This window comes from Ornithodoros turicata, chromosome 2 (genome assembly GCF_037126465.1).
Source record: "Ornithodoros turicata isolate Travis chromosome 2, ASM3712646v1, whole genome shotgun sequence".
Lineage (NCBI taxonomy): Eukaryota > Metazoa > Arthropoda > Arachnida > Ixodida > Argasidae > Ornithodoros > Ornithodoros turicata.
Window position 1 is genome coordinate 61675158 of NC_088202.1, and position 20740 is coordinate 61695897.

Below are 20740 nucleotides of genomic sequence, written 5' to 3' on the forward strand. Positions count from 1 at the left end.
ATACAAACCCTCTTCTCACGAATTCAGCTGTACCATGCGACTTTCTCCTGCGTAAAATCGGTGAAAAAGCGAACGGGCAACAAAAAATTGTGCGCACTTGTGCTTGCAATTCAAAAACCGGAGAATACGCTAATAAACTAAGAAAAAGACACCCATTTCTGCTATCAGATAATTCTTGCCCCCCCCCCATAACGCTACGTACACAGCCGCATTGCCCTTGCGTAAATAAAGCACAGGACAAGGACACACAAATCCCTTTAAGCGAGCAGGCAAAAGGCTTAAGACCTCAGGAATAATCACAGAGTCACCACACATCGCTACGCGGCTAACACAAGATAACAACAACAAAGTACTAGCGGCGGGTAAAATTCTAACAAGAAAGACACTAATAAACAAGCCCCAACATGCCATGATGACGTCACAAACCAGGAAAAAAGCACACATGCGCGCGCACACACAGCAGCTCAGGAATGCACAAGGAGAGGTGATCTATAGGAATTTCTCCTCCACGCTCAGATACCAGCATTGCTGCACAAATACTTATAACTGCAAACAGCTTACTCCATCAACACATCGAGCACCCAACAAAACCAAACAAACAACCCCACTTCCACTGATAGAACACTATTCAGCTTTTACCAGGAAGCTTTCTTCTGCGTAAAAGTAGAGAAAAAAAGAAAAGGCAAGTGAAAAATTACACGCACTTTTGCTCGCATAGCTATAAGAGAAAAAAATAAAATAACGAGGCACACGCTAATAAACTGTGACAAAGACACCCATTTCTGCTATCAGATAATTATTGCATAATGCTAGTGCATTGCAGTATTGCATAGTGATAAAACAGTGCGCTCGCTTGGGCAATCGATAACCGATCGCGTGCGTCGAGTCACCATGTATCCAAGTATGATCACAGTGTAATGTGAAATGACGTGTAGGAATGGAAAGATGCCAACATGCCTGAAATTCAGTGTGTTAGAAATTTACTTCGACATGGGAGCGTATGATATGGAACGCTTCATCCGCAAGCTGCGTTTCGCATTTGCAATCGCCGAAAAAATCCCACGTGACCTTCAGCGATCTTCTGCGAAAAAGGATCGCGTCATGGACGAGTTCATTTCAGTGCGAATTACGTTATCAATGCGATAAAAAAGGAATCATTTAGTGTAATGATATCTTGTTATTACCCTGCTCTCACTTCGGAACTAAGATAACACGATAGAGCGCAACAGAAAGTTGGTGTCTAGCAACAATAGTTTATCCACTGTCGCAGTTTTCAAATGTGCTTATATCATTTGCGGTTGCTATTCATTATCGTTAATTTGTCTGATGTTGTTGTTGGTTGCTATAAGGTGCGAAGTAGCGTTACTTTAACATGAGTCAAAGCATCTGGTTGATCCCTTCCGTCCGTTAACTTTTCGAGTGTCTTGAAGACCTACCACTTGGTGCTTAGGAGCGCGCAGTAGCATACTGTGGGAAATAAAAGTATGACATGTGTCATGCATTTCATGACATTCCTGCACTATAGTGGCGGACGAGCGGGCACGACCCGCTGTGTCGTGTAATTTTCAGCGTATTTTTGAGAGTGATTGAAGGAGCCATGAAGTGACATTTAGAGAGGCTCGGGACCCTACCTCATTCATCAAGCTCTTCATCAGGCGTCACGATGCTAAATATTTTCGTTGTGCGGTGAACTGTCACACCCCAGTGAAATTTATAGAAAGCAGCGGCGCACGGGCAACAGGATCCTCTGGAGACGAGGCGAGTTTGGCGAGACCTTGTGACTTCCTTCTGTGTTTCTTCCTTCTCTGATCACGCGCTGTTTATACTTGCTTGAGCTACTCCAGTCTGCGTCACGAGTCACATTCCAGGGGAATCGGCTATGTTTACGACGTACCCTCATCGTTCCCTCATTGCCAGATACACCCTTTCCAAGAGTGTAGAGTCTTTGAAGGGTCCCCCCTCGCGCACTGCAGGTAATCTGCGCTCGGTTGTTCTTTTCGCAGGAGCACATCTTATTCGTTGCAGAAAAACGTCGCAACCAGGAAAGAAATATTATTATGGGTCACCTCAGTGCTCCTTATACGAGAGTCAACTAAAGAGGCTCTGCTGTACATATGAACATCTGTTGCTCCGTCTGGATAATAAAAATGCAAATGAAAGTTACAAAATGTCATGGGGGTATATGTTTGCTGGAAAAAAAAGAAAAAAAAGGAGGGATAAGGAAGGGAGGGAAATGTCATGGGGTGGCTTTGCTGCTTTGGCACAACTGTGCTATCAAATAAAAGACGAAGAAGAAACCTACGGAGCACCAGTTATGCCCACGTGCAGCCAGTGTTCCTGAAAGACCACACAGGCAAATCACGAACACAACGTTGTGCACATTTCATTGCTGTACAGTAGGGCCTCGGTAAAATGGGTAAGCAATGCTTTATAACATATCGTTTAGGGTAAGGTGGGCAAGATGAGACACGGGGAAAGACGCGGCATTTTTTGCTCGACGCCGCCTGTCTCAGAGACGCGTTGCTCGATGTGCTTGAAGCTTTTCTTATAGGTGGCTCTGCATGTCTGCTTTATTGCACGTGGGACATATCCGGATTGGTCTATCCGTTGAAGAGAGAGAAAAAAATTGGTCACTTCTGCCTGGAACGTAATGACCCGCCAAAAAGGCGCAATTTTCTGTAGTCCTTTTCCTTGTCCTCTGTGCAGTAGCACTTCGCTGGCCTATTCTGTCAATGTCGGTCCACGTCCTATCTCTTTATTCACTCACCCAGATATATACAAAATATGGGCACTCTTGGTTATCCGGTGTTGAACAGAAAAAAATAATGCATCCAATGATATGCACGTGAAAAGACACGACAATTTAATGTAATTTAAATTCAATGCAATTTAAATTTAATATAATTTAGAAACGGATATGTCATCTATTAGATTGTTTTATGCTTGTTCCTCTTTTTTGCATATCGCCTGGGATTTTCCAACGAATTCCTCTGTTTCCTAGGATATTTCCAGCAAGGCAGACGCGCACGGGAAAGCGGGGAACCAGCGACACGTCAGACTGGGGGTTCGCAATAGACGGTGGAGGAAAATAGCACCGAATTCTGTGCGGCTTTAATGCACATCATGTAGGCGATGGGCTCAAGGGGGTCGTGTAGGGGCCCAACGGCTTTACGTTGTCTGCTTCGATTGCAAAATAACTAATTTGTATAGTGCATTTGCAGTGTCTGTCTCACTTTGCCCCGCCTTACCCTACATAAATTGCACATGTCTTTTGTGTACCATTAAGTAGTCTGTTTGCAGATCGGAACGGTAAATCATATTTGCTTAATAATTGGTGCTAGACTAGTTTATTCCAACAAACTCTCGCTGAGCGCGCAAGGTTCCGATATGTTCGTGCATCTACTTTAGATCCGTGAAATGAAATTTCTATTTGAAATATACACGTAAGTGCATAAATAGAGCCCGGAAGTACGTTACGTAATTCACCACCAGTGATTGTTTGAACGCAGCTGGGGTGCTGTATTTATGCACTAGTTCGAGTTGACACCTACGGCGCGCTTCACGGGCTGAGAAATAGAGATTTTGCTCTGGTCGAGAAGAGCCCATCATCTGGTTCGAAAGCTACAGCGCCATGAATGAGACAGCGCTTGCCATTTTTCCACTATGTCCGTGCCTACTGAAGGCTGCTCTCAGTCTTGGCTGTGGACAAGGCTCAGCGCTGCGTTGTGAAGCCCAACCTACTTTCTAGCGACGTTTGCTGGCACATCCCTTGATAGCAGTGATCTGTCTAGTGTGTGGACTGCGCTCTGCAGGGTTTGCGCGACGCCATCCCTACGGACGGAAGCTCTTGTGCGTGGGCTTCGCTCGGTACCAAACGTGCTCTGAGGCGGCAGCGTTGAGTCGAAGAGCCGAAAAGAGCGGAGCTCGTCGGAGTTGACGACTAGGAGCGGAACATCAAATGGAGAAATGCAGCTCCATTCACCATCGAAAGTGATAATAGCCTAAAATTGCACTACGAAGCCTGCACTGTCGCACTGAAGAAGCACTGTCGTAGCTTGGCCTAACCGCCGCAAAAGCGCAGACGATACGTAGACCAGGATGCGACGTCGCTCTTTTGTCATCTATTGGAAGAAACTTCCGTAACTAGAAACATAATGATATTGTGAAAATATTGTTTTCAGGAAAGAAATATAATCATCGTAATTGCAAAGCTACGCTGTCGGTCACACCGTACTCTGCGATTTACAGTTATTCTTCTGCTACTTAGATCTACAAAACATGAAGTGAATGCGCGCACCCTGCTATACTATCAGGTGTACGGTATTGCTTGTGGCAACGAGCAATAGCAAATTACTTACCTGTCGTTGACCGGGCATCGGGGAAAAAAAAAAAAAGAGAGACGTTCGAACTCTCGAATCGTTTCTGCACCAAGGAGTGCAGTAATTTTTTTAACGTAATTTTTAACGTAATTTTAACGTAATCAATTAATTTTGTGAGCCAGTAATTTTCCAAGTAATCTGATTACAATTTTCGGTAATTAATTACCGAAATTAATTACTGAATTGATTACTGAGTAATCGATTACTTTTTAACCTTCTGTCAACAATGGCAGCACTTCTCAGCAAGCCAATCTGTTCTTCTGTTCCACCACGAGTACGACAAGCAATGACGCAGAGGTCACTGTGACGGCCGTCTCTAGTCCACACGTGTTCCACACCACAGTAACATCCCTTACAACCGAAACCTACTGGAGCAACAGTAAAATAGATAACTGTATTGATAAATGGTGCAGGCTGAACATAACAATGTTTCGATGTTGTTTTAAATGTGTATATAAATTTGTAATAAACGCGTGTATGTGTTTTTTATGTTGCTTTCAATTATTGGTGAATTTCACTTATCATGTATGTTCGTGTCTCATATTAGAATTTGCAACCAGAGCTGCATGGTTCGATTCACTGCAGGCTTGTTGGCTTTGCTATGGCCCACAATTTAAAAGTAACGGGCAAAGTAACGCGTTACATTTTTAATCGGTAACGTATTACATTTTTGATGAAGTAATTTGTAGCGGTAAAGAACTACTTTTCGCGCAGTAGTAACAGTAATTGTAATCAATTACTTTTTTTGAGTAACGTGTACAACTCTGCCGCGCAGGCATCTTCCCTAGCGGTTGCGACCTTTGGAAGACACTGACATGATCCGACCAGCGCTTTTAAACAATCAGCATAGGGTGCAGACACAATAAACGCTATGGGTACCCAAGAGAACCCGGCACCAGACCAGCCGGGACGGTCGACTCGGGGCTAGATTTTGAACTTTTCGCTATCTCGTAACGCTTGCTAAACGCTCGTGCTCCGGTTGACGGCCAATGCGCGTGATGGAATGAGCGCGCAAATTTTGAAAAATAGCTATAACGATCGCTATGTGCTGATCAAGATTGAGTCCTCGGTGTCGCTTGTTTGGGGGCTCGCATGCGACACGCAAATTTGAAAACTGCCAATCATCGCATAGAAAAGAAATTCATCGTCATAAGAACCAATCAGTAAGGACTGGCCACGGGGTGTCGTCTTGACGTAAAATTTCGGACGTCTTCTGACGTCCGGTGACGCGAAAAGCCTGCAGCACCTCACTTTATCTCGCAAAGGAAGTCGCGAGTTTCGTAACCTTGGTACTACATGATGCTATCTTACTATAAAAGGTGAGAGATAGAGATGACACTGTCGTGGAAAACGGGAGACAGCGACGTAGCTCCAACAAAACACCTCTTAATTGCCTGTCAGGTGCGCTACAGGTTACGTCACCAGGGCACGTTTTCGCTGCGAAATGCCCTGGAGCCTGTTTCCGGAGTACTTAGTAGTATCTTCGTTACTACTACTAGTAGTAGTAGTTTCCGAGTAACTTCTCACCTTCAAATCTTTTCCTGAAGCTTTTCCCTCGTTCTCCCTTTTTTTCTGGTGATTATGCGAGAAATTATAACCACTCCGAGGCTGGCACACAGAAAGACGAACACAAAGCCTCTACTTTGAAACATTAAGAAGAGGCAGTCGTCGAAAAAGTCACATAGAGGTTGGCTTCGACCACGTCATAAAAGACCATTTCATTGCTAATGCCCTCAGCTAAGAAGACTTGGCAGTTCTCACCCTATAGCATGGGTGGTGCTGGCACGTTTGAAGAAAGCGTGGAAATTCGTACGTTTCTCTCTTCTTTGGCAGCCAATTATGATCCATACAGAATGCCGGACTCGCAGCTTCCCAGCCAGGCTACCACTCCTGTTCCAAGCCAATCTAGTACCCCGCTGCCGTATCAACCTACAACGCCGGACCAATACTACCCCAATGAGTACTATTGTAAGTACCTGTCATCAACTTCACTGCAATACTGGGATACGCACTTGTTTTAGGCGCACGCACTCTGTCCACACCGTAATTCAGACGCGTTCACAGCGCTTCTTGCTGTTTCATAATTTCTGTCGATGACTGTAAAGCGATACGTAATGCAAGTGGTCATTTCGTTCCACATCACGGCTATCCCGATACTGTGCATGCGCCTCACGATCGTATGTGTTGCGGTTCTGATGACCAGAGGCTAGCGTGGATGCGTCCACCTATGAATGCGACATTGGATGAATGTTATGCCCATCGTGGGTTGCAGAGTGATAGAAGACTGAAGACATGTTCCTACATTTCTTAAAATATATTGCAAGGTGTGCGCATCCCAACGAAGTAAAATTACTTGTGTAGTGTGTGTGCGTGACACCGAAGGAGCACTTGGGCGAAACAGGGTGCTGACAGACCTGGACGGGCTGTCCTCCCGCAGCTCTAACAGCCGTTCCATTACCGGAAACGGTAACAGAACCGTAGCGGAAACGAAAAAAAAAAACTAATATCAGAAAGGGATAACGAAAACGAAAATATAGCAGTAACGAAAATGGAAACGGTATAGGGAATAAGTTCGTTACCCTTCCCTGTTGGACTTATGTGCTGAACCCTCAGCTACTTTAGAAAAGTAACGAGTCAATTTCAAGTTATATGCTGCCCGATATATACTTCCTAGTTCTTGACATTTCTATTCGCTGCGAGATCGACCTATAGGGGGCGACACTGTCACCATTCTAGTGTGGATAACACGTGGGCCGATGTTCGGATTTGATGGTTCTTTTTCGTAATTCTTGTGTATATTCACCGGAAGATCACTTGTGCCGCGATGGTACGACACTATTCGGTTCCCCCTACGGCAATGAACGCGGAATTAAACCTGTAAAAGCAGACGACGCGTCCACACTGCGATAGTTCTCCGCAGCTCGCCGACACCGTTCGATCTCGGAGCGAATAGTTAATGCGGTCTCACAATAGGCTATGCAAGACGATACAAACGAGTTTTACAGTACAAAAAACTATATCAATATCTGATAAGAGGAATTCTTCTCTAGGCAGGAATTTGATGATTTTGTTCTCGTAAAAAAGCTCTTAGAGGAGCATGGAAGTGACCCCCAAAATCGTTTTTGTTTTTCACTGCGACATCTTCTGCAACGAATAAAATGAGCGCCTGCGAAAGAACGATGAACGCAGGTGCCCTACACAGCAGGCGCAAGGCTCTGTTCCGCACATCTTTAAAAACCGTCTCCACCCGAGCAGCACAATGTACCGAAAGTCGAGTGCAATAGGGGTGGACGGTATGTGTCTCATCAATGTTCTTTAGTTTTACCAGTTCGTTCAAGGTCTTCCACCTACCCGTCCACCCCTATTGCACTCGACTTTCAGTACATTGTGCTGCTTGGGCACATGCAAAGAGCGCAAGCGCGAACGAGAAGACGTCGTGACGTATCACGGGCTTCGGCACGTGACGAGTGACGTCCAACGGCACTGCTCAAGCATGTATAAGCGGCGCGTGAGCCGAGAAGAAAAAAGGCATTGAGCATGTTTCTACTTCACGCGGGGCTCGTATCTCTCGTCGGCGGCTGCTCTCTCAGACTGTCTTTTGTAAATTTTATTGCGCAGTGACAATACGCCGCAGAGCGAAAATATTTTGCATGGTGACTCTGGTGACTGTTTGGAGCCATGTTTAGTGCCACTTTGTTGTGTCGATGCAAGGTGGAGAAGAACGAGAGGAAGGAAGAGGAGGGTAGCTCACGCGGAGCGGACTGACATTCGGGGCATTCGGTTTCGGACATTGGTCCAGGACAGTTGTGCTAGATGTCAATAAAGACATAACAGATTGGCGCAGTCGACTACAATGAACCTGCATCCCCCACCAGTATTTCTGCCTTCCCCTGGCAAACCGGCCATTCCCTGGGAGGAGTGGATACAACTCTTCACGACTTACATGGAAGCCTGCGGTGGAACGGGATATGCATCTACACGTAAGAAGTGCATTTTACTGAACTGTCTTGGAGTGGAGGGACAACGGGTATTCCGTACCTTACCTGCTACAGCAGTTTCATCGACCGTCGATGAGACGGAAGACGTGTATGCTGCCGCGGTGCAGAGCCTACAACGCTTCTACTTGCCAGCCCTAAATCGAACGGTCGAACGATACCGGTTTCGTGCAAGAGCGCAACATCCAGGTGAATCGATTGATGAGTTTATTACGGCGCTGCGAACCCTTAGTGCAAACTGCAAGTTCGAGGCCATGGCTGAAGACATGATTTGTGACCAGTTGGTGGAAAAGACATCGAGTCAGGCTGTCAGGGATCGCCTTCTACTAGAACCCGACCTGACCTTGGACACTGCTCTGGCAATTGCAAAGCAAGTGGAGCAAGCGCAAACAGAATCAGCTCTCCTGGCTACTCAGCAACACCACGCTACCGTCTCAGCTGTAGCTCGCCATGAGAAGAAAACGTCGAATGCATGCTATAGATGTGGGTCGACGAAGCACTTGGCAAACAGTCCCAGTTGTCCTGCTAGGAACAAAACTTGCCGGTCATGTAAGAGAAAAGGACACTTTGAGTCAGTGTGTCGACAGAAGTCCTCGGCACAAGCAACCTCGGTCAAGGAGGTGGACGTAGACGTCTATACAACATCGACGTCCACCACAAAGCCAATTTTCTGTGAAATACAAGCTGCGGGCGTGCCCTTACGTCTCCTGGTCGACACAGGCTCAGCGGTCTCCCTTTTACCTTCTAACGTCTACCATGAGAAGTTTTCTCATCGGCCTCTTCACAAGTCAGGAGTCGTACTTAGAGACTACTCTAAAGCAATCATCTCCACGGAAGGGATATTCTCTGCTACAGTATGTTTCGGCGACAGGACTGCCACTTGTACATTTCATGTGGTGCGCAAAGGAGCTGCCATTGCTGGCATGGATATGTTGCGCGCCTTGGACATCGCCATTGTACCTGCTCAGCAGCTTTGCCGGGAAGTGTCGGCGACACCCGCAGCACAGGTACCTCCGTGCCTGGCGAAATACCCTACTCTTTTCTCCGAGGAACTGGGACTGGCGAAGGGTTACAGACACAAAGTAACGATGAGGACATCGGTCGAACCAGTACAGCAAAAACTTCGCCGCCTTCCGTTGGAGGTTCGTCAAAAAGTCTCGGAGGAACTGCAGAAGCTGGAGCGGTCGGACATTATAGAGCGCATAGATGCCTCTGAATGGGTGTCCCCAATTGTAGCTGTCTGGAAGAAGACTGGAGAGCTAAGACTATGCGTGGACCTCAGAAAGCCCAATACAGCCATCGTCATTGATAGCCACCCCTTGCCTCACATGGAGGACATCTTTCATCACCTTGCTGGCGCTTCGTACTTTTCAAAACTGGACCTCTCTTCCGCCTATCATCAGATGGAGCTTGCAGAAGAAAGTCGAAATTTAACGGCGTTCATTACTCACGAGGGCCTCTTTCGCTACAAGCGTGTATGCTTTGGGTTGGCATCAGCGGCTGCTGCATTTCAGAAGATGTTGGCGATGGTCCTAAAGGGTCTAAAAGGTGTTATGCACTACCTTGATGATATCTTGGTATGCGGTGCTACAATGGAGGAGCACAACCTTAGATTAGATAGAGTCCTCTTCGCACTGGAGGCCGCTGGACTGAGGTTGAACAAGAAGAAATGTGTCTTTGCCACCCGCGAGTTACAGTTTCTGGGACATTCTTTATCGCCGGATGGGTTGAGTCCGCTGCAGGATACGTTGGAAGCCATTCGTGATGCGCCATCTCCGCAGGATGTCGTATCCTTGCGCTCATTTCTTGGCCTTGCTTCGTACTACCTCAAGTTCGTACCCCACTTCGCCACGGTGGTGGAGCCGCTTCGGCGACTGCTTCGCAAGGAGACACGATTTCTATGGACGGAAGAGCAAGAAACCGCATTCAACAAAGTCAAATCTCTCATCCAAGAGTGCGTACCGCTGGCTCTCTTCGATGCTTCGCTTCCTACAATTGTCACGGCAGATGCATCAAATTTCGGTCTGGGAGCTGTACTGCAGCAGGAGCATCCTGACGGTCTACGTACCGTCTGCTTCGCCTCAAGGGCTATGACAGCGACAGAATACCGGTACTCAACTGGGGAGAAGGAAGCTTTGGCATGCTTGTGGGCGTGCGAGAAGTGGCACGTATTACTTTTTGGACGCAAATTTACACTTTGCACCGACCATCAAGCCTTGGTCACGCTTTTGTCAACCCAAGGTACTGGACGGCAACCAATGCGTATTGCAAGATGGGCTGCACGTCTCCTTCAGTACAATTACGCCATCGTATACAAGAAAGGAGAGCATAACTTCGTCGCCGACGCCCTGTCACGTCTTCCCCTACCTCACAAGCTGGCTACAACCGGAGAGGAAGATGAAGATGAGTTAGTGTGCTATGTTCAGCAGGCGCTATCCTGCATCACCATGCAGGAGCTGCTGCAGGCTATGGACGATGACGTCGTGCTCCGTCAGGTTTTAAGTTGCTTGGAACATGACCCTCAACTGGACAAGCAGCAGCAAGAGCAACTTTCTCCATATCTCAAACTTCGCGACGAGATCACTTTGGTGGGAGGTATCGTACTCAGAGGGTCAAGGATAATCCCTCCTTCCTCGCTGAGGAAACGAATTGTCGACATCGCTCATGAGTCACATTCGGGAATCGTCCGGACGAAGCAACGTATACGTGAGCGTTATTGGTGGCCTCGTATGGACGCTGAAATTGAGACTTATGTACGAGACTGTTACATATGTCGTGAAGCGGACAAGACTGCGGTGACGCACAAAGCACCTCTACAGCCAGTACCTTTCCCTTGCGGTCCGTGGAAGCAGTTGGGGATAGATATCGTAGGTCCATTCGGCAACCTTCCAGCACGCTGCCGTTTCGCTATCACAGCTGTGGATTATTTTAGCAAGTGGCCGGAGGTAGCGTTTTTTTCGCATGTCACCACAGAAGTTATCCTTGAGTTTTTAATGGACATCTTCGTTCGTGAGGGATACCCTGAAATTTTGGTTTCGGACCACGGGCCTCAATTCGAAGCTCTACAGTTCAAGAATTTTCTTGCCGAGAGGGGTATACTGCACCGACAGTCGGCAATATACCATCCTGAAGCAAACGGACAGGTCGAACGCTTCAATAGAGTTCTGAAGGGCTTCCTCCAAACGATTTCACTCACTGGGAGGATTGTGTCGCAAGATGTGAAGGCGTTCCTGGGGATCTACAGGGCTACGCCTCACGCAGCAACGGGGTTATCGCCATCAGAGCTGCTACATCAGAGGCGCATGAAATCAAAACTCGACGTAGCCGGATTCCCGAACCTGGACAAAGATATTCAGAGGGAAATGGCTTCGCTACGTGAGCGTATCAAGAAGTATCAGGAAAAGACTAAAGCTTATTTCGACGAACGCCACCGGGTGAGGACCCCTAAGTTCCAGCCGGGAGACTATGTACGCGTCCATCTACCCGGTCACCGTCCGAAAGGATCCCGGGCGTATGGTCCGCCCATCGCCATACAAGAGCAAGTGGGACTCAGCACGTTTGTCTTGGCGGATGGGACAGTGCGCAACGCGTCTAGACTAGCTGCATCCGAAGTTGGACAACAGCCTGTCAACTCAGGGTTACCTACCCAAACAAACGCCACCCTTAGGCGTTCGGAAAGGACACGGAAACCACCGGATCGCTTCCGACCATAAGGCCACTTTTCAGAGGGGGAGTGTTGTGTCGATGCAAGGTGGAGAAGAACGAGAGGAAGGAAGAGGAGGGTAGCTCACGCGGAGCGGACTGACATTCGGGGCATTCGGTTTCGGACATTGGTCCAGGACAGTTGTGCTAGATGTCAATAAAGACATAACACACTTCCATGCTCCTTTAAACGGAGCACAAATCAAGTTTATGTCCTATGAGTGTCTTCCACGCACTTATTGGGGAACCGCTCCAAGTTTTAACCTTACTACACAATGCCCTCTGCCATTATAAATACACTGCTCGTCGGTACGATGAGCGACACCTGAGCCCCTAATGTACGGCCAAAACAGAATTTGTAACATTCACGGCGTAACAGTAAGGGCGTAACGGAACGGAACGCTGGGCACGTATCGCCGGTGTGCACGTTCCTGTCGCCTGAAGTCGCTAGGGAGGGAGGACGCGGCCCGCGTTGTTTGTACACGAAAATCGAAGAAAAGAAACTCTGAACTTTCTCCAAGTTACTTCGACAAAGTCACATAAAAATGAACGAGTTCCTCACCAAGTTACTGGAACTCAAACGCAACGAAAAGTTAAGCAGTTAAGAAGTAGTAGTTAAGAGTCGAAGCTGAGCTTTAACTTGCGGAAACAAAACAAAAACAAATGTATCGCGTGATGTTATCGGAACTGCCCTTATCTTGGATTGCATTTTTTTTTCTTTTGACCTTTTGTCAGGATGCAAGAGGCGACAATGTGCTCTTTCGCCCTTTCACATTGGGGGTGAAGGAAAGACGCGTCTCCGAAGATGCGCAATGAGCAAAATAAAGAAAAAAAGGTGTTCCTTCACGAATTTTTTGCGGACGATCTATCGAATGGGTTTTTGTTCTCAAAACGGCTACGGTATCAGGTGATCGAAGGGACCAGATGTTCTCATTGGGACAACTTCGTAGCTTTTTTTATTTTAAAAAGTTAATTGTTGAAAGGTAATTAGGAGCGTGCTGGTGCTCTCTAAAGGAGTGCCCTTCCGCATTTGCTATATTGCAGCTGACTTCAGAAAAAGTGATATACAGTCAGCCCTCGTTTTATGAACCCTCGATTTACGAATTCCCTCGGTTTATGAACGGCGTCACAAGGAACCAAACTTTCTCCATGGATTTCTCCCTCGGTTTATGAACCCTCGATATCCGAACTGTGAACGGATTTTCAGGGAACGAACCGCAAAAACGCATGTGTTCTGACCTTGATTTATGAACGGGGATGGCAGAGCCGTCCATAGGTTGACTCACGGGAAAGTTCTGGGATCGCGTCAATAAAGATGAACAAAGAATGAAGGTCAAAACCCGTGCAGTGTCCCATCACTGTTAAAACAGAACTTCACCGCATAGCACGTTCATAGCCAACCATCATTCCGAATGCTATCATTCTGTATATTGATTTGTTGAAAATGGGAGGAGGCGCCTATCTGGGACAGATTATCTTGTCTTAGATAGGCGCCTCACCCCTGTTTTGAACAAGTCAGGACACGGAATGATATTATTCGGAATGATGGTTGGCTAGGAGCGTGCTATGTGGTGAAGTTCTGTTTTAACAGTGCACTGGGGAGTGCATTTCCTATGCTGAAGGTTTCAAGCATAAGTGAGCCGCTTGATGATGATGCTGACGTTTTACTGAAATTATCAAATGACGATGCCGAGGCTGATTATAGTAATATTGAAGGTAACTCACAAGACTGTACCGAAGCTATGACAGCTCTCTCAGCGTAGAATCAAATCCACAGTGCGATACAGTACTTCGACGACCAGGCGGACGAGTCAAGTGCCAGACTTCTATCCTCTCTTCTGGAGAAGATACATACAGCCAAATGTATGGTGCAGAACACAATTACGGAGTATTTTTAAAAATGAACTTAATCTAGTGCATTTCCTTCGTGTTTCAGATCATCCCTTTTCCGCGCACCTTGCACCTCGATTTATGAATCCCTCGATTTATGAACGATTTTTCCAGAAACGAAGGGTGTTCATAAATCGAGGGTTGACATATATATATATAGTTAAAAAATCTGTTCGCACTTAGCTGGGACACCCTGTATGTATATATGTATACCCGTAAAAAGAAAAGGAAAGAAGGAAATAGAGAAGAAAAATAGAAATTCAAATTACATATACAAACGAAGACACCTCCTGTTCCCGAGGGAGTTGAAACAACTGAGAATGAAGACTAGCAAAAGCAGGACCCGTTGAACTTGGGAGTACTCCTGCATTGTTGACAAATTGAAACCAACGTGTTCACCAACGTTGTTAACAAATTGAGGTTTTGCGAATCGCCAAACATTCTCAACGCAGTTGACCTTTCACCAGAGCACCTGTGTGTTTCACATAAATAGATGACTCTGTACGCAACATGAAGCGCAACAGCACGCGCTTGTCCAAATGGCGCTCGTTCCGTTGTTCTTAACTATATTAGGCAACACACGAGCTGCTTATCTGTCATTATATCACGATAAGATTTCAATGGCTGTTACCGTATCTGTCATTTCCCCACATATCTTACGAACATTGTGTGGGAGTGGATAATGACCCCAAAAAAGGCAGCTCGCCTGCCACCAGAATTGAGGGGCCGCCGCGGACTGCAGTAGATATTTAATTCGCATCCAATGAGCATCAGTCGACAGATTCACATTAGTGCTTACCAATCAGCATAAGTATTGTGCTACGAATTGGATGTAATGTCCATGAGCACAACACACAAAGTCGCGTGTAGAAAACGGTTTCGATACACAAGTTTAAAAAAAAAACGTTCTTCTTATGAAGTAACATCGTAGGTTACAAAGTGAACAGCGAAAAGATGTAAAGTAAATCGTAATCTCAACTTGAATATATGCAGGTACCAACATTTTCACGTATCGCTGTAACGCATTTTCACTTGCTGAATTTACACAACTCGGAGATCAGAAGACCCAGGTTCGATTCCTGGCGTTGCACCTGTTGTACCTGAGTTGTTTGAATTCGTTAATTTCCGGGTGCTTGAGGCTTACGTGTCTATGTCATCCGTAATTATGGTCTGCCTCGGCCGTTTCTCGTTCTTTTCACTTGCAGCTGTTTTTGGTGTGATAAATGTAGCTGAACGCGCGAGCTTCTTCGCAATTGTCACTCTTGCTACACGTGACTAGAAATTCGGTGGGGCTATACGTTGCGGGTAAAATCATGTTGTACGTGCACCACGTCCGCAGTTATCTATATACCCGCATCACAACGCCGCGGTTGTGGGTAGAATATCTCTTTGTGTGGTGCGGTGCGGTGCGGGTGCCAGTACCAATTTACTCTCGCTTCTACTGATAATGTCTTGGTTCTCGCTCTAGCTGACCCGAACCAAATGTACTACGACCCGAACCAAATGTACTACGACCCGAACCAAATGTACTACGACCCAAGCCAAATATACTACGGGGACCAATATGCAGGTATGTGATCTCATTGTGTGGTGATGAAACACCCCAACCAATAAAATGAACTGCTGTTCTGTTTGGTGATAGGAGAACAGGTTAGAACGAAGTTTCCAAAGAAAGTAGTTCCCGCAAGGACTCAAACATAGACGCTCCTTAATTCTGGTCCTAGGATTAGAAATCATGAGGGTCTAAAGTGACTCCTGCTTACGTCTAGCAGGGGGACAGATGCATGATTTGTCATATCTTCAAAGGTGTTGTACAGATGGCCATTCCGGTGAAGTGGCCTTGCCGCGAGCTTTCGTTCTCAGAATTTTGGCGCCAGTTCTGGGTTGTTATGGCGTCCGGGATCCACAGTTTCCCGTGGCTGATGAATGCACCTTCAGTAGTTTTCAGGCATGGTCTTCTCATCTTATTAGCACACGTTGTACGTTCACAATTTGCACAGACCTAATAAGGCATCTTAATAAGGATTGCAGAGGTTCATCCAAATATGTTCAGTTTATGACATGTGATGAAAGTATATGCGTCAATTTGCCGAACACCACAAAACATAACATAAACAGGACATAAACAGTGCGCGCGCTCGTTCGCTCTCGACTCACTCTCCGGGGTGTAACGAGGAGGAGAAAGACGACCGATGGCGGGATAACGTCAGCGAGGTCATTCGAGGTCAGCGACTGCTTTTTTTTCTTCTTTTTGTGTGTCTCCTCTCCTTTTGTAGTCGGTAAACCTGTTTCCTCGGGTGGGGTTAGGGATTGTAAGAGTGACCGTGCGCGTGGACGATTTTATTGTCCCACCGGGCTTCCCCGGTGTGCACTACTGCTTCAGAGCGCAGAAGAGCTAACTAGCAGACAACATTTCTCTGAACCAATCAGCGGGCACAGACGGTGTGTCGTCACCGCAAGGTCACAGGCTGCTACTGCTCTCCACCACCTGCTTTCTGCGGCGTACATGAAAATCAATTTCTGGGATAATTAAAACTGTGCGGTAAATTACTTCTCATTGCGTATTTTACTTAACAGTTTTACAGAAAAAGAACAAGGTGTTAAAAATAACTCCTGTGTGAATTTAAAGAACGAAATGACGTGTGTTTTTAACGTAGCACAGAGACTCTCTGTTCGCGAGCATGCGGCTTCTCTCCTCGAGTTACCATAGTTTGGCGTCAGCACAATTACTTTTCCTGTTTCGAAGAGAATAACGGTTGGGAACAGTTGTTGTTAGGTACGCACAAAGCTTCTTGAATGAGACACGGTAGCATACATAGACTATGCTAGTAATATACTATGACAGAATAAAAAAAAGGTGACTCCTTGTGCATCTGTGGTCCTGTCCTTGCCGTGCTTTTGGCACGTGCTTGAGGCACGTGCTTGAAGTGGATTGTCAATGGATGTGCACAAACTACCCCACTTAGCTACCATAGTTCGCATATAAACAATTGGGGTCTTGGTGTATGTAATAGTTGTCGCCCTCCCAAAATACAACCAGCACTTCTTCAAAAACTCGATGTTCAAACAAACAATAAACCCGACGAACGATGTTCATTTCGCATACAGCAACGTTGTCTCGGGTGTCATTTTTTTACAACAAGATGGAGCGCACGTGCCGTTAACCCCAGTGCTGTGTATTAAAAGGGAGTACGCCATTAGGAGTATAAAAAATGAGGCTGGACTTGCGAATCAAACGTGGGTGCATTTCATTGGTCACCGTTTTCTACGGGGGCCGCCATGACATGAAAGTTTCCCCAAGATGAAGGATGGTGCTTGGAACTGCGAAGCGGAGATTCCGTGACAAAAAATTTTCAGACTACTTTCATTCTGTGAGTATATATCATTATGAACGTATCCGCAAGATAAGCTTCAACTTTCGCTCCGCCATCATTATTTACGTGAAAATGAGGTGTTATGTCGCTAACGTTAGGCCTACTTAAGACCGCAATTTTAAGAAAATAGCAAGACAGACGCCCCTGATGCATCAGACTTTGCAATATATGATTGAATTTCATTGATACAAACATGTTTGCGCATTTTCGATCTCATCTACTTACGTTACGTCATTTAAAAGTTCATACCGGCAGCCATCCGCTACGAAGAAGCGGGTCCGTCGCTCTCCTAGCCAATCACTTCTGAGAGCGACCATTTCTGCAGTTTCTCACTTTTGCCAACATGCCTCTCTCCATGCAGATTGCGTTGATAATGTGGGCGTCAAATCCGTCGTTTTGGTCTGTCACCAGTGATGTCCATTTCAATCTAATCGAAGCAGTTTCTCAAAAATGGTATAAGTACTAATGGTCTGCAATAATAGGGAATTGTATTTCGACATGTGATTGGCTAACTCTACTGATAACTCTAAAAGTGGGTGGAGCCTCAGGTCCCATTAATGGCAGGACTCATTTTTAATACACGGCACTGGTTTACCCCATTTTAGCACTCCCCTTTCATATGCTGTTTTACAGCGAAACACGGCGTGAATGTTTCTTTTTCTCACTTCGGGTTCTTTGCGCTCCCGTAATTCGTCAGTGTGAGTGCGATGACGTTTCGACGCCTTCGTGTTCATCGTCAACGGCGTCCTGTATCAAGGGGGCGTAAAACACAAATGTTTCGCGCCTCTAAAACTGGGAAGCGTCTCTTGACAATAATAGCCTACCGAGTAACCACGTGATCGTGAGAGAGTCCGTGTTGTCTGCTAGTCCTACGACCACGCGAAGTATTGTTGTCTAGCGTGAGTGAGATGGCGTGAGTAGTATTCAGTCCTGTCGTAGGAGAACCCTGTCCACTCAGGAACCTGGACCCCTGGACACTGCCCTGAGTCCTTAGCGAATGTTTCCCGCTTATCGGCGGGGGCGGCGCGTGTGCGGAGGGTTGTCGGCGAGATTATAACATGCATAGGCATGCAAAGAGGAGTCATACACAAAAAGTACAAGTTGAAATATATTCATTAAAGCCAATTGTGATGCCAATCATGTGAAGGAGAAACACCAAGCCAAAAAACATGAAGCAGAAGAAACACAATACAATACATGTAAGAAATAATATACCTATTACAGGTACGATACAATAGCATTGAATAGGTATCACAGATCAAACACAATATTTTTTATTAACTGTAATCATACACACAAGTTTTCAATGAATCAGAATTAAAATGCAGTAGCACATTTAATCAAAGAAGATATTCTTAATCAATACCATTACAATCAAAATTACAAAATGTTTTATTATAAAAAGTCTGAGACGTGAGAACCTGATAAATGTAAGTAATTTCGAGCACAATATGGAAGCTAAGTTTAATATTCCAATATGACACAGATTTAATTAATCAGTTTCTTATGAAGCGAATAGCGTAGGCATGAGGAGATAATTCGAATCAACACGATCAACACATAGCATTAATATAGAACCTGACCGACATATCCTCCAACATGTAGGGAAATAATAGCTACACAATACCATATCAAAACGAGAAACGGTCACCACATTTAATCAAAGAAGATATTCTTAATCAATATGATTACAAACAAAATTACAAGTTGTATTATAAAAAGTCTAATATTCCTATACGTGAGAACCATCATTGCAATAGCGGGAAGTTCTGATAGTTGTATTAAACAGCAACTGTGAACAGTAGAGACCCTGGAAGGCCATGGGACACGAACGACACGAACACAAGAGGAAATAAAATCTATACTACTACAAATAAGTTATTCTTAATCAAAACAACAGAGGAGAATAATCTATCATTTTAACAATCATAAAATCATCCTCGCGACATAATATAATCGAACACTATACAATTTTCATTCTAAGAGACACAACAAACCTTACTTTGTTTTATGAATCCAACACAGAACATAGATATGTTAAAAATGAACTTCACCACATAACACGCTCCTAGCCAACAACCAGATCTGATGATATCTGCCCTGATCAAAGACGGGTGCCGATAGATGTATGGAAGACCACGGAACACGAACGACAAGAACGACACGAACACAGGAGGAAATAAAATTTATACCACTACAAAGAAGATATTCTTAATCAATATGATTACAATCAAATTACAAGTTGTATTATAAAAAGCCTAATATTCCTATACGTGAGAACCATCATTGCTATAGCGTGAATATCTGTCATAACATTTCGAGATCAATAGGAATCTAAGTTTCGTATTCATTACACAACTTTTAATTACTCAATTTCTTATTAGGTGAACAGCATAGACGTAAGGAAATAACGAGAAGCAACACAATCAGCAGCTACAATTAATAGAGAGCCAAACCTGCGCACCATCCAACACATAGAGAAATAATAGCTAATCAATCTATCAAAAGGAGAAATAGTACAAATTTAACACTATAGCACAGACTTAACGCTGAAGAACAGAGGAACACTCTAAGCGGCGACACGTAAACAACAACAACAGAGGAAAATAATCTATCATTGAACCATCATAAAATCGAACAATATACAATTTACATTCTAACAAACACTACGAACCTTGATGGAGACTTTATGTCTCTATCTATATGACCAAAACGAAGCAACTCCCATGCTTTAGCACTCAAAGGGTTGGGGGCTATATCCCTTCGTCCAGCAGAGAGGGCGCTCTAGAGGTCAGATAAGATAGTTCAAAGGCGATATATTTTATTGTGCAGCGCAAATAGATGCCGATATTATTCGCGGGGATCACTATCTTTTCGTATCCTTTCCTTGAAACGGAAATCTTTCATCAAAGTGGTTGACAAGTCGACTTAGTTTGTACAGATGCGATATTGTTATTGAACATGTAAAGAAAGTCCAAATTATTAAATGGTAGCAACAATACTCAATCAAAAACGAGAAACAAATTTAATTACATCAATTTTTGTAATATCTTAACAACAGAAAGTTCTATATAGATGAACCACACAGAAATATCAAATGTGAAATGCAACTCAGAGGTATGAGGCATTCCCATCTTTGAGATTATGAGAGAACTGATGTTCTGAGGCTGGAACAACATAGAAGGGAGAAATACATACAAAGCCTCAAATTGTCTAAGAAATTAACGATGAAAGATGAAAGTCACTGAAAAGGTCAGCGAGCTGTAGGACTCGAACCGACATCTTCTGGATTGCCGGTTCAAGGCTCTACCAATTGAGCTAAGCTAAGACGCCTTCTCCGCGGCTTCCAGTGTGCTTCATCTGAAGGGACAAACCAGTCACTCTTCTCACTCATCCTCCT

At 45.2% G+C, this 20740-nt stretch overlaps 1 protein-coding gene across 1 annotated transcript in view; it reads left to right on the forward strand.

Moving 5' to 3' along the window:
* Positions 1-2299: 2299 nt before the first annotated feature.
* Positions 2300-20740, forward strand: part of LOC135384704 (proline-rich P65 protein-like) — a 47085-nt gene continuing 28644 nt past the window's right edge. Inside the window, exons 1-3 of the mRNA XM_064613893.1 lie at positions 2300-2416; positions 6213-6347; positions 15435-15536. Of these exons, the coding sequence (XP_064469963.1) occupies positions 2413-2416; positions 6213-6347; positions 15435-15536 (241 nt within the window). The 5' untranslated portion in view covers positions 2300-2412. The remainder of the gene's footprint in view (positions 2417-6212; positions 6348-15434; positions 15537-20740) is intronic.